The sequence below is a fragment of the Paralichthys olivaceus genome, chromosome 20 (genome assembly GCF_024713975.1).
Source record: "Paralichthys olivaceus isolate ysfri-2021 chromosome 20, ASM2471397v2, whole genome shotgun sequence".
Taxonomy (NCBI): domain Eukaryota; kingdom Metazoa; phylum Chordata; class Actinopteri; order Pleuronectiformes; family Paralichthyidae; genus Paralichthys; species Paralichthys olivaceus.
This window is the reverse complement of record NC_091112.1, coordinates 562,185-580,883: the sequence shown is the minus strand read 5'-3', so window position 1 is coordinate 580,883 and position 18,699 is coordinate 562,185. Positions and strand designations below refer to the sequence as shown.

The window sequence follows — 18,699 nt, the reverse complement described above, 5'->3', positions numbered from 1 at the left end:
ATTGATGAACCAGAGGAGTTCACTTCATTCTTGACTTTTTCAACTTTATAAGCAAAACAGAAAATCAACTCTTTTCTTGACATTTTAACTTTATTTCCAAAAGTCGACCTTATTCTCTAAACACAAACTGGGAGAGAAAATGATTATGTTATTTTGACTTGAATCTCAAAATGCAAAATAAATTACACAAATATTTAGACTTTTCTCAACATTTCAACATTTGAGAAACACTTTATTCCCGAAATGCAAAAAACTTAGTTTGACTTTGTCTTTTATAATTTGAATGAATAAATATAAAGATATTTTAAACATTTCCGTGGTATTAAACTATATCCTCAACATTTTTAATTTATTCTTGAAATGAAAAAAGGAAAAATACATTTTCAACATTTTGTTTTTTTCTAAATTTAGAAAATGTGCAAAATGTAAAAATGAAATTGTGACTGAATTTACAAAATAAAAAAAGAAATTCTTCCTCTACTCTTTTTTCTGACCCCGTTAATCTTGTTCGTCGCTGTCCAATGAGGTTTGTGTCCAAACATGTCGTCTCTTGTGGACACTTTTAATTTTGTCGTTGACTATTTCTCCGTCGGACGCTTCATGAGGAAATCTCTTTGGTGGACGTCTGCAGTAAAGATGCATGAGATTTATAATAACACAGGATGAGTAGAGTTCGAGCAGGACTCAGGACTCTGGTGTTCAGGCTGTGAGAAGCTGATCAAGGCAGCGAGAGCATGAAATATGTCCAACATTAAGTGACACTTGGGACAAATAACAGCTTGCCCAACACTAATTAAGTGTTGAAATACTCTCCATTTTTCTGGCAAATGTGTTTTTTCTCCCCAAAGGATCGGGACACCTTTTCAAAGCTTCCTCTTCGCTGATGGAAAAAAAAACAAAAAATGATTTTGTGATATTTCATCGAATGGTTAGAATTTATTCTCGGACTGAAAATCTTCTTCCTCCTCTCATCCTCTTTCAGTTCTGTTTGTTTCTCTCTCTCTCTCTCTCTCTCTTGTGTCTCATTCTCTTTAAATGCTCTGTTGTCCCTCTCTCCTCCTCCCTCTTTATGTTTCTCTGCTTCCTCCCCTCTGTCGTCGTCTCCTCTCTGTCTCTCTGTCTCTCTGTCTCTCTCTCTCTCTCTATCTGCCAGGCCATGGCCTAGTTAAAACGTCTTCTGCTTTGTGCCTGCTCTCTTTCATCAGTTTGGAAGTTTTTTAGACGCTCCCCTCTTTCTCTTTCCCTTTATCTCTCTGCTTCTTCTCCACTGTCTCTCGTCCTCTTTTTTATATCATTCTGCCTCCCCCCCTCTGCCCCTTTTACCTGCATTCTCCTTTTGTCCTCATTTTACGTCTCCCCCTCTCTCCCCATATTTATTTATACCTGTCTTTCCCTCTCTCTGTCTTCTCTCGTCCTCCGTCTACCTCCGTCTCTCTGTTCCATTGTGTGGCTGATGGCTGTCAGGAGATCTCATCACTGAGTCTCTCTTATTACATGATTACAGGGTAATTATCCTGTGAAGTTGTCTTTGCCCGAAAGTATGAAAGACGCTTAATGTCTTTTTAATGGGGTTTGGAGTTTGGAGACTTTTTTGTCTTCTGTAGTTACTGTGGACTCTTCAATTTATTGCATTCACATGTGACTGGCCTGGAACAGCGTGTCCTGATTAAGTGGCACTCGGTTTCATGGTAATTTTCGGGCGCTGCGTCTCGCTCCGACTTGTCAGTCACACGACTTCTGGCCTCGGCTTTGTCAGCAAACGCTGTTACCTGCCAGCGCCTGATTAAAACGCACCAGATGAGGCTCCTGAGATGTTTAGGGGCAAGTGACGACATAGAAAAGTGTCTCAGACCGTGGAGGAGACGGGAGAGAGAGAATCCTGCTGAGGGTCCAGTCACTGTACGTCTTATATATGTTTGTCTCATCTCACGTTTCATTAGATAAACCTCCAGTAACTAAAACTTAATACGATCTAATACCTGAACCAATATTGCAGCAGTGCAGCACTAAATCCTCCCTCATGAAGCTCATTATGTTTTAGGAGGGAAGATACAACTTTATGATCATTTTGGACGCTGCAGTTTGTGGTTTAACTGACGAGCGCTTCCTTTATATCAAAGATAAAGCTAAATTAGCAACGGGGCGTAAAAACATTTTTAAAAAGACGATGTTGGTTTCAGCCTCTAAAATTTGGCATCAGTCAGATTTTAATGGTCATTTTATAAAAACATTTATATTCAAACTCCAGGTTTTCAGGAGATTTGTGTTTAAATTTTATTTAAAGTGTATTTCAGTACAACAATACATATATTTTGTGACGGCAGTAAAACATCTGCTGATGTGTTTTATCTCTGATGCTGTGCTGATCTCACATCTCTCAAAGAAACAGGACGTTTCAACCAAAAGCTCTGTTTTCCTCTTTACAAAAATGCAAATGATCTCTTTCTCCCCTTCTGTCATTGCCCATCATGCTTCTTCCTGTTCTTTGTCTTATTCAGGGTGAATTCAGAACGTCACTCACAAACAGTATCAACATGACTTCTCTCTATGTTTCTCTAACGGGTGTTTTTCTCTGCTTTTAGTCTTTCCCCAAGTGGCTGCTGTGCAGCTCGATGAACACAAACAATATTAACATGTAATTTTCTCTCTTTGTGTTTGTCTCCACACAGCTTGAGCACCGCTGCTGTCTGTGATGCTATCCCATGACGCCCAGGTCAGTAGCTGACACTTCCAGTGAGCGGGAGACGCCACTGCACAATCGGTCCTGGGCCGGCGGCATTAGCCGGTTCTCGCCCTCCCTCTCTCACGCTGGAGACGCCACCTCCACCCACCTTCCAGTATCCACAACCATCAGCTCCGATCCACCCCAGTAAGACCCCCTCACACACCGACACGCTGACGTCCTTGGCAAGCACCAGCAGCAGCAGCAGCCAAAAATCACAATATCTTCAACGCAATCAGCAACACCAGCACCAACACTGTCACCAGCAGCAGCAGCAACCATGTCCAGTCGTAGAAAGTCCTCCACCCCCTGCATGGTTCGGGTCATTACCGACCTGCCTGAAGAGCAAGATGAAGCAGAGGAGGTGATGGAAATATCGACAGACAAGTCGGAGTCACCTGAATGTGCAGAAAAGAGTCAAGTCGCCGAGCAGGAGAAACCAGAGGATCCAGACCAGCAGACATTTCCAAATCCAGAGGAAAACCAAACTCCTGAGCCATTAGAACAAGAGCAACAGTCGAGTAAAGAAGACCGACCCCCTGTCATCGAAGATGTAGAAGCCAGAGAAGAGAAGGACGGGGAAGAGGCCGAATCTGACACAACATCCCAGAAAAAGCTGCCCAGAGGTTACGAGTGCAAATACTGCCCGTTTTCCACACAGAACCTGAATGACTTTAAAGAGCATGTGGACTCCAGCCACCCTAACGTCATTCTCAATCCGTTGTACCTTTGTGCTGTCTGCAACTTCAACACCAAGAAGTTCGACTCACTCACCGAGCACAACGACAGCCAGCACCCGGGCGAGACTAACTTCAAGTTCAAGAGGATAAAAGTGAACAATCAGACGATCTTAGAGCAGACAATCGAAGGCAAGGACAATTCAGTTGAATGCGAAGCGACAAATGAACGAGGTGAGAGCAGCAACAGTTCCGTGTTTCCACCTTGTATATCTACCACGGTGAAAACCCCCGACAATATCCAGTCGCTCTATCAAGGAGGCGACCTGAAAAGCCAGCTGGATCAAATCACAGCGGTAAGCATCAACGGAACAGTCATCATCCCTGAACCCACCATCCTCCAAGGGCTCTCCCATGTCACCCCGATGCTCCAGCGCCCGCCCAACTTCAACTCTGTACCAAAAATAGCTGTTCCCTTGAACACTACCAAATACAACCCTTCTCTAGACGACAACCTGACATTGATCACCTCCTTTAACAAATTCCCTTACCCGACACATGCTGAGCTGTCCTGGCTCACAGCTGCTTCCAAGCACCCAGAGGAACAGATCAAAGTGTGGTTCACCACCCAGCGCCTGAAGCAAGGCATCACCTGGTCCCCGGAGGAGGTGGAGGAAGCAAGAAAGAAAATGTTCAATGGTTCCATCCCTCCTGCCCATCACATGTTCACCATCCTGCCTACAAGCCCCAGCTCTCAGCCGTCTGCCAAAGCTTCCCAGCAGCCCATCGTCCACACCACAGTGGAGCATCCAGGTCTCATCCGGACGACCACGTCCAATGGGCTGAGTGTGGTCACCACCACAAGCGCTCTAGCTGGGTTCGCAATTAGCTCCACCCTTAAACGACCCCTGCCAGCACACCTGACGACGCTGTGTGGCCCCGAGTCTAAGCGACCTATTATGGCAGTCGCCCCCCATTCTGGTGACCCTAAAGACAAGGGCCTCATGGCTCCTCCTCCACCCCCTCCGCCCCAGAAAGACCACTTCCCAATGGCCCCTCCTCCTGTTCCCATAGAGATGAAGAGGCCCTCCGCTGCTGTGCCTTTAATGCCCCCCCCATCGTCCTCCCCGTCTTTGTCGTCCAAAGGGAAGATTCTGTCATCGTTAGGAAGCCCCAAAACAAAGCCGGTGTTGTCGCTGCCCTCCATTGTCTTTCCAGAGTCCTTAACAAGGCCAATGATCGCCCCCCCGCCTATCTTTGCCCCTCCATTTAAAAAATCTTTACTTCTTCCTCGTACCCTGCCCATTGCCTCCAAAGAAAAGCACCCAAACACCCACCCTTTGCCAGCTCCAGATTTGAAGTTGCAGAACTCCCCTCCACTCGTTACCCCACAGATAAGGAGGCCGACCATTATTCAGACCATTCGTGCTCCGGCTAAAGCTCCACCACAGGCTCCGGGATTTACCCTGGATGGTAAGAAACTAAAAGAGCAGCAAGGAGTGGAGCTGAAAGCCAGCTACCCCAGAGGAGACAAGGTACTAACCCCTCTGACAGAGGCCAATGGAACATCTCGCACTGACGGTAAATGGCCTCATAACCAGACCTCCGCTCTTTACAACAATGGAGGGATACATATGGATGGTGGAAAGACAGCGGCATCAACAAAACCAGATTTTCAGCAGAAGTCCTCAGTGTTGACTCAGTTTCCTTTGCTGGAGAGAATGAAAGGAAAAACAGCAGAACAGTTGAAGATCTTGGAGGAGAACTTCCTGAGGAACAGCTTCCCCACACACAGTGATGTGGACGGTCTGTCAGCCACCACCCGCCTGTCTCACCGGGAAATCGACAGCTGGTTCGTGGAGCGCCGTGCACTACGCGACAACTTGGAACAAGCACTTATCAACTCCATGGGCACTAAGAGGATCGGGGTGGGCGGCATCGCTGCCCTCACTGACAAACAACTGTATCAGCAGCAACACCAAACTCTGAAGCTGAATGGGATTCATAAACCTAGCATCGGGGCCGGCCAGCTTAAAAGCCCTCTGCTAACTACGCACACTCTGCCCATCCTTTCCCCCGGTACAATCGCACCCTCCGTCCCCAACCCCAATTCCTGCTCAGTGCCTCCAGACAGCCGATCCCTGGCGCTCCTCAAGGACGACTTTGCTCAAACACGGTGGCCTTCCCCTGAGGAGTTAAGCCAGCTGGAGGGTCGGACAGGACTGGCTCGCGCCGACCTCGCCCGCTGGTTCAACGACAGTCGGCTGCAGAGCGGCAGCATGGACCTGACGGAACTTTTTAACAACAACGGAGTGAATGGAGGACAGGGGGCGCCTGCGTGCTCCCCTGAAAATGCTCCCTCCAGCATAATCCAGCGCTGTCAGGAAGGAGCCATAACAAACAACAACAGCAGCAGTAAGGTGCTGGAGGTTGAGTTGGGCTGGTTGATGGAGCAGCGCGCCAACAGCCTCAACATTCAACAGCACGATGGCGTCCACGACCGGTTTGCTGGAAGGTACTGTACTTATCGAATATTTAAATATTTCTGTTTTTAATTCAATTGAAGTATTTTGCTTGTGTTTTGAAGGATCCTGACATTTTGTTGTGTAAATATACGGTAAAGTCAATTTTATGACTAATTGTTAAACTTCCCCAGTAACATGAAGTAAATCTTAATTATTTAACAGTCTCACATTTATTTGGAATGTTTTTACTTTTAAACATTAAATTTGCACTAAAGGCTGAAAATTTCGTGAATCCTCGCCACCTTGTGGAAGCACTGGTATTACTCTCAAGCTTCTGCAGGTTCATTTAGAAGAAGAACGTTGACATTGTTGTTTTCGTACATTAACGTAAAGAATCTTAAACCATATCCGTCATCTGCCACAGAAACATAAATCAAATGTTACTCTGGGGCCTTTTAGCGAATAAGTGAATTCACATCATGATAATCGAAGAATCAAAACTTAAATTCTTCTATAAATCACCAGTTTCTCTTTATTTCCATCTCTTCTTAATTTAAAATACTCGTGATGATGGAATTGAAAGTGATTCAGTTTCTTTGAGGAACAATTCAGCACAAGAAGTGGACAGACCACAAAATGACAAAGTGTTCGGTTACTGTCACAATCTTTTTCTTCTCGCTGACACTTTTTGTTGTGACCATCCAGAATAAATCTCTGCTTCCTCTCGGCAGGATCGTGCTGTTGTTTCCTTGTTGCCACGTTAACATTGTTTTCAGGACATTAACCTGAAAATCTACGGCACTTTATTTAGTCTGCCGTGAATTCGGGGAGCTTGGGACATCTTTCGTCAAATAACCGAGCCATTAGGCAGGAAACCAATATCTCCACAATAATTTGGGCGAGAGTTTTATTCTTCCCGTGAGTCAGCTCCGGGGTTCAGGCTCAGTCTTTGAAAAGCTCGTTAACGGCTCGATAGAATCCTTCTGGCTCTGCTGCAGTTTGCTCTGAAATGTACAGACACCAGGAGAAATAATGACACAGCAACACAAAGGTATTTATGTATTTTATATACATTCATGGTAAATTCAGGGAGAGGTGATGTCACGCAGAAGCTGCTAAAGTTAAAAGTCGTCTCTCTTTACTTCACCAAATATAATTAGACTTTTGTTTTTGCCAAAAAATCTAATTGTTGTAACTTGACACAGTTGAGATTTCTCATCTGTGAGTTTTATTTTCTCATTTTCCACATAACATGAAAAAAGTGATAATTCCAAAAGCTGATGTTCCGCTTGTGTTAAATCTGATGGTGAGCGATCACTGCACTTCTGCACATATCGTAGTGATTGACAGCTGCTTTCTTAATCGTGGAACACAGATCTGATTCGTTCCGTCTCTTTATCTGCGGCGACGAAATCAGTTTCATGTTCGTCAGTTAAACCTCATTGAGATGTTTTATGGGTTTTCAGCCGTTAACTGCTGGTTTCATGGTAACACACGGCGATGTGGATTTACAATTTCACTTTATATATCTAATCATTTAATGCCAACATTTGTCTTTTAATAAAATCGCATTCCTATAGAAACTAAAAGAATGTTACGAACACAAAAAATATTAAAACGACTTTCTCCAGAAGAAGAAACAGTTCTCAACATTAATACATAAAATCACATGTTTAAAACTTAACTTTCCTCAAAAATATTGAAATATATTAAAATACAAACAATCTGGGACCGGCGTTTTTTTAACACTATAAACTGTAAGACTTTAATATAACATTTATATTTTAAATCATGGTTTTTAACTACTGTATATATTTGAACAGGGATGTCGGCTGAACGGCGTCGTAGAAACTTTTAGCGTGAAGCTGCTTTGTTTAGTGTTTTATTGAATCCTGACCAGGAGAAGACTACAACTCCCATCATCCCTCACTGCTGCACCCCCTCAACTAACTCCTTTTTGTTTAGTGGCAGAAAATGACAGAATCCACGTTTAAAACTAGTTTTGTTTATTCTACCATCGACCACCAGTAGTGCAATCTGCACCTTCACCACCAGATGCCACTAAATCCCACACACTGAACCTCTGGCTAACGTTTTGTTAACCTCCAACAGACTGAGGCAGCAGAACGTGGCGGAGTTGAAGAACGGGGGACAGAACGGAGGAGTCGTAGGAGGAGCACGGGAGATGTTCAGGAGCTGGCTGGAGGACGGACGCTCAAGGAGAGGACGGGAGCTGCTCCTGGACAGAGAGAGGAAGATGGCGGAGGACGCGTCCGGGAGGCTGACCGGATGAAACGGTGAGAGAGCGTTAATGATTGATGGATTCTAATATTCCATGGTAATGAGGTCAAACTGTAGATTATGTGCACACGGCTCTGTGAAACCGAAGCTGCAGGTTTTCAGAGGAGAGTGAAGTGATTTCAGTTTGGTCCCCGTCGTCCCTCCTCCGCTCTTCAGCCCGTCAGAGTTGAAGCCAGCATCTCGATCCCGGGCAGCGAACAGAGCCGCTGCAGCCAGTCACCGGCTGTGTGTGTAGCTGTGTCAGTTTTGGCTTCGACTGCTCAGCGGCAACGCCAACTTTAGGAACATTTAGGAAGGAGAAGAGAAAAAAAAGCATTTTCTGAGGCCAGAAATAGCAGCAGACCCCCTGGTGTTATAAAGTGTGATGATAAAAGGCTCCACCGGGGGCAACGTGTGACGACAGCGTCTGCAGCTCGTTCTGACAGAAGACTGAGAGTTTGAATGTTTCATCAAAATAGAATCTGTTCAAATACGTTCCTGCTGCAAACACTCAAACAAGCTTCTTACGCAGGTTGTCTCTCGCTGGGAAACCTGATCAGAAGAATCAGCCCGTGACCATTCAAATCAATAATCAATATGCAGCAGTTTGAAAAACCAACAGGAATAAAACTCCTCCTGTCACCGGACGTCTGATTATCTGTACTTCACTGGTACTTCAACAATACTTCACTGGTACTTCAACAATACTTCACTGGTACTTCAACAATACTTCACTGGTACTTCAACAATACTTCACTGGTACTTCAACAGTACTTCACTGGTACTTCAACAATACTTCACTGGTACTTCAACAATACTTCACTGGTACTTCAACAATACTTCACTGGTACTTCAACAATACTTCACTGGTACTTCAACAATACTTCACTGGTACTTCAACAAGCTGCTTTCTTAACTCACAAAAACAACTTGAATAAAACAAATTCATGTCAAATCTAAATAATCTGAAGAAAAACCACAAAACTAAGTTTAGTGTTGAAGATAAAAGTAAAAGAAACCTTAAAAAAGTGTTTAGTAATAATACTCGATAAGTTCAAGTGTACACACACACACACACACACACACACACACACACACACCACACACACACACACAGTCGTCAGTGCCTCTCGTTGTCTGAACTGTTGTGTTTCTCTATCATTTTTCAGTTTTGACAGATTTGGTCGATACTTTCATGATCCAGTGAGTTCTTTAAAAGAAAAATATAATATATAGATGTGATGTAATATAATATATAGATGTGATGTAATATAATACATAGATGATGTAATATAATATATAGATGTGATGTATGGAAGCATATTGCATTCACTTGAAAAAAAAAGAAAAAAAAAGTTCAGTTTTTCGGATAAAAAATATTTTTTTCTGTTTTTCGGATAAAAAATATTTTTTTCTGTTTTTCGGATAAAATTTTTTTTTTTCTGTTTTTCGGATAAAAATTTTTTTTTTCTGTTTTTCAGATAAAAATTTTTTCAGTTTTTTGGATAAATTTTTTTTTCTGTTTTTCGGATAAAAATTTTTTTTTTCTGTTTTTCAGACCATTTTTTTTCTGAATAATAATAATTCAGGTTCGTGCGTAGAGTTGAAACGAACCAATGCTAACAGTGTAGCGACCCTGCTCTACAGCTGGATGGCGTCTGTCTTAAAGACAAGACGATCTCCCAAAAAAAAATTGTCAGAAAACCAGAAAAAAACTGAAAAAATTATTCCAAAAAACAAAGCAAAAAATAAATTACTCAGAAAAACCTGATTTCAAGTGAATGCTTCCGTAGTAATGAAATATAATATATATATAATGTATAAATGTACACACACAGACTGAGATGATTTATTTGTGGAGGTTTTCTTTTCTAAACTCTTTTCCAGTCTCCTCTCGGCTTCATCCCACCGACTGAAAAACAACATCAATCAGCTGCATTTGCATAGAGGTCACTCTTTACACAAATTAGAGAATTTAAGTTTCAGTGTCAAACACGTAAACGCCTGAGTCGAGCTGTCACTTTCATCCGCTTCACTTCAGACGGCGGCGCGAAGCTCGTCAGACGCTTCTCGTCCCGGCGTGTGGAACAGGAGCGTTCACAGATTCGGTTTGTGAGCCGGATGATAAATGAACATGAGCTGCTGTCTGAACTCCGAGGCCACACACTCGCCCGCTCTGCCAGACGCTCACTTCAGGTTCCAGTTATTATTGGAGGCTGGATTCTGCTCTCAGAAACACTTTGGCTCACAGACGACTGAGCAGGTGATTGTGGCTGAAGGAGCAAAACATTTCTACCTGAGAAACTCTGAAAACATCTTTTGAGACGGCGTCAGTCCGTCCGGATGTTCAGACTTTTCACCCCTTGATTCTCTCCGTCTGCAGATTTCTCACCACGTCCGTAGAATTATCACATCAAAGTGTTTTGGGAAGGAAAATGTAAAGAAACCGAATATTCAGTTTTATTCTTTTCTGATTAATTAATAAACTTGATATTCTTCGGCACACAGGTAGGAAACGTTTTTTTAAAGCTGCTTTGATTCAGAATTTGGTCGTTTTGTGGCATCAGAACAAGATGTGAACAAAATATCTAAGATATCATCATAATCATCAATCATAAATTCCGATGAGACTTTTGAGCCAGAAACAGAAACAAGGAGCTAAACGAGGCGCTCGGAGCTTTTATCACTACGTCCTCACAGCATCTAAATCACAGCAACGCAACTCAGTTTCACATTTTGAAATTAATCTGACACACAAAAAAAAACTAATCCTGAATAAAACCTCAGACGAGGAAAATACGTCGACTTTTAAAACTATTTCAATAAAAGTAAAAAATGGTTCTGGTCAGATTCATCAGGCGTCATTTCAGATTCTGCTCACGACAGAAATTAAAAACAAAGTTATTCTTCTATCCAGCAAAACATGATGAGAATGTGATAAACATCCCTCGATATTATTCTGTATTAATCATAACTTTGTTCTTTTGGGGAGGAGGCCAAGGTAAACGCTGGAGTCGCATTTCTGCCGAGAAAAGGAAGAATAACACGTCTGAAATAAATCACCGAGAGGTGGCTGCGAAAAACACTTTCACACATTTTAGAATCAGAGAGGAGGGAGAGGGCGACGCTCGTGAATGGAGCCAATAAATAACCTGTTTTCATCTGGAGGAATTTAACGTCTGAAATATGCATCTGGGTGTGAAAACATTTGACTTTGTGTTTAGTTTTTTTGTCCTTTAGTTTTTAGAGAAAACCTTTGTTGTACTCGGGGTCAGAGGTCAAAGCAACACGGGGAGCGACGGGTTTTTATTAAAGAGTCGGAACGATTGATGGAGCGAAAACAAATTCCTGCGGCGCAAATCACTGTGTGTGTGTGTGTGTGTGTGTGTGCGTGTGTGTGTGTGTGTGTGTGTGTGTCTGCACCATCCATTGTCCTGTCTCACTAATCACTGCAGCTCGCGGCTTCATTTAATCAGCCGGGCGCGGAGCGTCGTCCCATAATAACTTATCAACGCTCGTAGCTTATAGATGACGGCTTAATTACCAGAATGCTGCAGCGCGGAGACGCAGAGACACAGAATACAAACTGTTCAAATCAACAAGAGTTAAAAAACACTATTTATTTTCAGTTTCCATAGAAAAGATTTTTTATTTTTTAGAGCTTAAGACGCAGAAACTTTCAAATATCATGAAAACACAGAATCCAACAAACTTTGGAGCAAAACTTCAGTGAAACTTACTGTTGAAATATTCACGTGAAAAATAAAACAACTCTTCTCAGGAGTGATAATCGTGTTTCTGCAGAACGTCTGAGCTCAAGTTCTTCTTCTGCCGAGAGACTTGAATTATGTATTTTTATAAACATCTTGTTTGGTTGGTGTGTGTGTGTGTGTGTGTGTGTGTGTGTGTGTGTGTGTGTGTGTGTGTGTGTGTGTGTGTGAAGGACCCATAGAATTTAAATACAGAAAACCAAAACATCTGGATCGCCCCCTGGTGATCGTAAAGCCTCCTCCTCCATGTTTGCAGATGGGACACAGACCAAAGTTGGAGAATCTGGACGTGTGCAGAAGGAGGAAGTGAAGATTTGTCCTCCATCTTTATTTCAAGTCTGTTTATCGACTTCTTCAGGAACTTTACACAACGACTCTGACGTGTTCTTGATGTGACATCATCTGATGAGGACGGAGATTTATGAGTTTGTGTGATTTGTTGCGGACGAGCTCCACTGAGAGTTATTCTAGTAGACGTTCTCAAGAGTCTGAGAACATCTGGAGGAGAACTGTGAGTTTGAGAACCTGGAGGAGAACTGTGAGTCTGAGAACATCTAGAGGAGAACTGTGAGTCTGAGAACATCTGGAGGAGAACTGTGAGTCTGAGAACATCTGGAGGAGAACTGTGAGTCTGAGAACTTTGAGGAGAACTGTGAGTTTGAGAACCTGGAGGAAACTGTGAGTCTGAGAACTTTGAGGAGAACTGTGAGTTTGAGAACATCTGGAAGAGAACTGTGAGTCTGAGAACCTGGAGGAGAATTGTGAGTCTGAGAACCTGGAGGAGAACTTTGAGTTTGAGAACTTTGAGGAGAACTGTGAGTTTGAGAACATCTGGAGGAGAACTGTGAGTCTGAGAACATCTGGAGGAGAACTGTGAGTCTGAGAACCTGTAGGAGAACTGTGAGTCTGAGAACATCTGGAGGAGAACTGTGAGTTTGAGAACCTGGAGGAGAACTGTGAGTCTGAGAACATCTGGAGGAGAACTGTGAGTCTGAGAACATCTGGAGGAGAACTGTGAGTTTGAGAACCTGGAGGAGAACTGTGAGTTTGAGAACCTGTAGGAGAACTGTGAGTCTGAGAACATCTGGAGGAGAACTGTGAGTTTGAGAACCTGGAGGAGAACTGTGAGTTTGAGAACCTGTAGGAGAACTGTGAGTCTGAGAACATCTGGAGGAGAACTGTGAGTCTGAGAACATTATTATCCATTTGTTAGTTTGATGAATCTCAGTCCAGAGCTCCGCCTCTGTTTGCTCCAGCTGCTCTGCACCTCCTCCTGAGGGAAACATCAGCTGCTCTGCACCTCCTCCTGAGGGAAACATCAGCTGCTCTGCACCTCCTCCTGAGGGAAACATCAGCTGCTCTGCACCTCCTCCTGAGGGAAACATCAGCTGCTCTGCACCTCCTCCTGAGGGAAACATCAGCTGCTCTCTGACTCTAAACTGCGTCGACAGAAGACGAAGACGACGCAGTGACAGTGAACCTCGACAGTAACGAGACGATCTGAACATTCTCTTCATCATCAGTGTGAAGATCCTGATTGAAGCCTCTTTGAGCTCCAGTCTGATGTGGAGCGAACCCGAAGGCTCCCGGTGATGGAACGTCTGAACGTGAAGATCTCTGAACGTGAAGATCTCTGAACGTGAAGATCCCTGAACGTGAAGATCTCTGAACGTGAAGATCTCTGAACGTGAAGATCCCTGAACGAGAAGATCTCTGAACGTGAAGATCTCTGAACGTGAAGATCCCTGAACGAGAAGATCTCTGAACGTGAAGATCTCTGAACGTGAAGATCTCTGAACGAGAAGATCTCTGAACGAGAAGATCTCTGAACGTGAAGATCTCTGAACGTGAAGATCTCTGAACGTGAAGATCTCTGAACGTGAAGATCTCTGAACGTGAAGATCTCTGAACGTGAAGATCCCTGAACGTGAAGATCCCTGAACGTGAAGATCTCTGAACAGCAGCTTCTGTGTGAAGGATGAAAGCGTGTTTCTGTGCGTCTCACTGTCCATTGTCCTGTTTTCTATAATCACGGCGACTGCGAGCCTCGTTTAATCACTTCCACCAAACACGACCTCAACACAGTTTCCCTCTAACGCGGATTAGAGCGAGAGCGCCGGCCGGGCGGGTCGAGGAGAAAGCTGCGATTTCACAACATGTCCCAGTTCCCAGCAGCGCCAGGCGACGGGACACAACAGTCACTTTTTAATCCCCTCGCTTTTGTTTTTTTTTTTCCTTCTTCTTCTGTGGGAACGATCTGAGTTCTCGTGAAACTGAAACTTTCAGTGTTTGATCATTTGCTTTTCCCTCCTTTCTGTGTTTCAGGTGCGAAGAGGATTTCCCTCCATCGCTGCTGCTGGAAACACAGAAGGAACGAAAACAACGAACGGAGCAGAAGTTTTTTTATTCACATCATTTTACCCTTTTTTTTTTTTTTATTTTGCCGATTTTTTACCTTTTGATTGTCGCACTGCAGATCATGCACAACATCCTTCCTGACATCCTGGTTGTTCCCTGAACTCACTCCGCTGACGCTCATGAGTTTGAAAAGCACGAGGCTTTTATTTTGGCGAGGCCCAGTTTGAAATGTGAAGAGAGAGATTCTCGGTCCCGCTCGTCTTCGTCATTGTGACGTCACGTGACATCGAGCTGAGTTTGATCTTTTTGTCTCAGAGATTCAGTGTAAATTTAGTAAATCTACGTATTAAAGTTAAAAACGTGAATCATAATAAATCACAGAGTTTCCTTCAGAGCGACTCTGATCTAAACTTCCCCTTTAAGAGGAAGCTCGGTTCTTCAACATGAGCGCCTCGTGAGATGGTGAACCGACGGGCGGACATTTGTGGGAGATGTTGTGCGTGATCTGCGTTGCCGTGGAGCTGCGAGGACGAGGGTGAACCGGAGCACTGAATGTGTTTCTGCAGCAGCCGACACATCGACCAACCGAGAGGCTGGATTCAAAACAAACAAACAAATAAGAAAAATAACTTATAAAAAACACAACAACAAACGCCGAGTGCCAAAGCTGGGATCTGCTGCATTCTCACTACACTTTTAAAAAAGGGTTCTTCTTCTTCTTCTTCTTCTTCTTCTTCTTGTAAATATGATCTATGTGTTTGTTTGTTTGTTTGTTTGTTTTTCCTGTATTGCAACAGATTTGTAAAATTTTGCAGGAAAAATTTTGTTACATTTTGTAAAATGGGAGCAACTCGTCCCCCCTGAAACCCTCCGCACTTTTTCTTTAGCTTTGATTCTCATCTTTTATATTTTTGTTGATGGACTTTTTAAAAACGGTGCCAGCAGTGGTTTCTTTTTTTCTCCACCTCTTTTTTTCTCGTTTTGTTCGGAACCCGAGTGAAACCACTAAAAAAAAGAAAAGGAAAAGAGAGACGGAGCAGTTGGCAACACTTCAGTCACTTCTCCTCATCTCACCGGCACTGGACTTCCGCTCGCCACTTCCCTGCTGCGAGGAGAGGTGGGGGAGGGGGAGGAGGAGTGAGGAGGAAGAGGAGGGGGGGGGGACTTGGCTTCACATCAAATCAGATTTAAAAACAAAACACAAAAAAAGCACCTTTGGACCTTTTTTCTTTTTTTACTGTGCTGAAGTGAAGTCAAGTGCTATTATTATATTATATTATTATTATATTATATTATTCTGATCGTAGCCACTCTGTCTGAACCCTTTTTGAAGAAAAGCGAAGAAAAAAAAAACTTTGAAAAAAAAGAAACTTAAGCCAATCTGCACTTCTCGTTCTGACGAACATGTTTTTACGACCAAGTGACTGTCGTGGATCTTTGTTTAAAACCGATGAGGAACAAACTCGAACAATCTGTTGGAAACGCAGAAGGATTCGATGGTAACGATCTCACACACACACACGCACACACACACACACACACACACACACAAACACACACACTCGACAGTGAAATCCTACAACCCAGAATCATGCTGCCTGAATCTTTCATCTCTCTCTCTGTTTCTCTCTGTCTCTTCTCGCTCTATCACTCCGTCCCTTCTCTTACTTTTCACCCTTTCTTTGTCTCTCTCTCGTCTTTCTTCCGTTTGTCTTCTGATTGTTTTTTATCTGTCGTCCTGCGCACCTTCATACTCACCTGTAATAAGCAAAAACAGACAAAAAAAAGATGAATAGCCTTTTATTCAGTACATAACTACATGTTGGCTTGGTAGCTTTAGTCGAAACTAGTTCCATTCCGACAAAAAAGAATATTAGTAAAAACAGACTATGAGCTTCTTTATGTATTGGTTCTGCCGCTGTAGTGTCCTGGTCAGATTAAAAGATGATAAGACTACATATATCTGAAATACTGTATTTACAAATGCATCCCAGGGCTGGCCTCAACAGACACAACCACAGGTTTCAATCCACCGAGCGACTGATTGGTAGCAGCCGGCGGTTTGGCACCAAGCTCCCGGCTGCCGGTGGGAGTCGATGGAAATGCTCGTTTCTGCGCTTAAAGTCGATATAGTTTTTTTTATGGTGGCGTTGGGCGTCGCTGCAGCTCTCCGCCTCGTCCTTCTGCAGAAAGAGAGGCAGCGGCGCTCAGAGACGCTGCTGACGCTTGGCCTTAGAACGCTTCCAAGAGACTTTTATTTTTGCAAGTGTAAAGTTTTAATTGAGTATTTTTCTGATGAATGATTGAATGTATTTGCTTTGGAGGTTATACTGTCTGAATGTCGAGGAGGGAGGAGTCGAGCGCACGAGCACCTGAGTCGACAGAACATCTGACGTCTCACTGATGTTTTCAAACAGCTGCTTGAGGCCGAAGAATAAAAAGCCACAAGTTGGTTTTTGTCTGGACGGTTAAATCTTTTACAAACTGTGACCCGAGGCAGCTCTCGAACATCCCGACAATCTGAAATCAGCAGGATGTTCGGAGACGGATCACGTTGGTTCAGTCGCACCAGCAAACAACAAAACTTCGCTGCGAAACGGTGAATTTCATCTTCCAGGTCGAGTTCGACTCAGCGTCAACCTCGACGCTTCGAAGATGAATTTCAGTGTCACAGTTTTAAAAGAAGTCGTTGAAGTTTCTCTTGGAATTCAAACATCCAGATTCATTCACACTACAACAGAACACTGATACGACAGGTGTGCACGAGTCCTTCCTTTGTTTCATGTGCTCTGTTTTCTCACGTTGAGATTTAATCTGTTCCGTGCACCTGGTTTCCTGCGATGAACTCGGACCCTTTATCTGTTTCTGTCGCTTCTCGTGTTTAGCACAAATACACATGAAGCTTTTATGCTGAATACAAACTCCTAAAGATTCAAAATCTTTTCACCAGGTCTGGATCCTCGTCCGTGATTTAATCGAAAAACTGTTGTGACGCTGGACTGAAACAAGTTGCTGTTGAGATTGTTTTTTAATTAAAAACATTTCAGGAACCTGAAAATTGGTTTTAAAAGTTGTTGACAATCAAGACTTAGTTTTTCTTTGCTTTGAGAGAATCAAGGTCTTTTAAGATCAAAGCTCTAAGAAATCAAAGTGTTTAACGCTGAATTTATCTCAACAGGTTCTGACCCAGTTTTAACAAACGTTGTAAATCAAACCAATGAATCTAAATTCATCTAAATTCTAATCACCGTCTGCAAATGTCCCAGAAGCTCTGAGGAGACTTTTCAAAATAAAAGGTTAATGTTCTCGGTGAACCAGGTGCTCGGACGCGTCGTGTTTCGGGGAGTTGAGGTCAGCCCTGCTTCATAACTGAGGTTCTGCTTCTTCTACTACTGCTTCTATCAAACAACCAGCCCTGGGCACAGAAACACACCTGAACACTGTTTCACCCCCCCCCCGCCCCTCCAGCACAGAGGTGCGTTTGATTTATAACTCCACAAACCAGCAGTTTTTAAAAAGTCGAAAGCCCAGAAAGGTTTTGTTTTCAGTTTGTCAGCCTGTGAACCGGAGTGACGTCACTCGTCCTCAGGCTGAGACACAGAACTAAGAATGCCTTTCGAGTTTTCTTGACTTAAAACAACAAAACAAAAGCCATCGATTATTTTTTATTTCAGTTGGAAAAGTATTCAAGCTCTGTTTCTGTCGCCCGGGACAGAAAAACAACCTGTTGATGTCTGCTGTATTTCAATAAAACAGCCTTTTGCAAAAGGGTAAACCCCTGTCCACTGTTTCTGTGTGTGTGTGTGTGTGTGTGTGTGTGTGTCTCGCCGGTTCCATCACCTCTTTGAAACATCACAGAGGTGCAATGAATCATGGGAAAGATTGTGATGCAATTGCTCTTCAAATGTCTGAATGAAGCCGCTGCTGAAGTGAGACTGAGTTCGTGACTCGTTCCAGACGGAAGTTAAGATGGACGACACGTGTCCAACACATCGATCCTGGGACGCTCACTGTCAGACAGGTATGATGACGTGAAGCGTGACGAGCTTTGAGTCGTCATCGAGACGAGGCGCTCTAGAAATACAGAACATTTCAATTCACGTGGACGGACGCTGGAAACACAAATTCTTAAATATTTTCCAGTTTAGTTGCAGTTTTTTTCTGTCTTTCGAAAAAACAATAGATCTTTGCTGATGTGGACTGAATTAAATCAAAGAACTGTTGGGTTTGAAAAAACAATTCTGACTTCCTGTTCCGTCCGTCCAAGGAGACGAGAGGAGAAACTTCCTCGGCCTTGAAACCGTTGACGCCTGATGCAACAGTGAAAGACGAGCGAGCGCTTCCCGCTCGTTGTGAATGTTGTCCACGTCGCTGAGCCTCACGGTGGAGGAGCTGTAATATCTGGTCGTATTCTCAGAGGAGATCTC

General features: G+C 43.5%; 1 protein-coding gene across 3 annotated transcripts in view; it reads left to right on the top strand.

Annotated features, from left to right (window-relative positions):
- The window catches only part of LOC109644816 (zinc fingers and homeoboxes protein 2-like), a 75,629-nt gene extending 57,582 nt beyond the window's left edge, over positions 1–18,047 (top strand). For all 3 annotated transcript variants that reach the window (XM_069516613.1, XM_069516612.1, XM_069516614.1), the window contains exons 3-5: positions 2,670–5,914; positions 7,977–8,161; positions 14,240–18,047. In XM_069516613.1, coding sequence (XP_069372714.1) covers positions 3,003–5,914; positions 7,977–8,157 — 3,093 coding nt within the window. In that variant the 5' untranslated portion in view covers positions 2,670–3,002 and the 3' untranslated portion in view covers positions 8,158–8,161; positions 14,240–18,047. The remainder of the gene's footprint in view (positions 1–2,669; positions 5,915–7,976; positions 8,162–14,239) is intronic.
- The last annotated feature ends 652 nt before the right edge of the window (positions 18,048–18,699 follow it).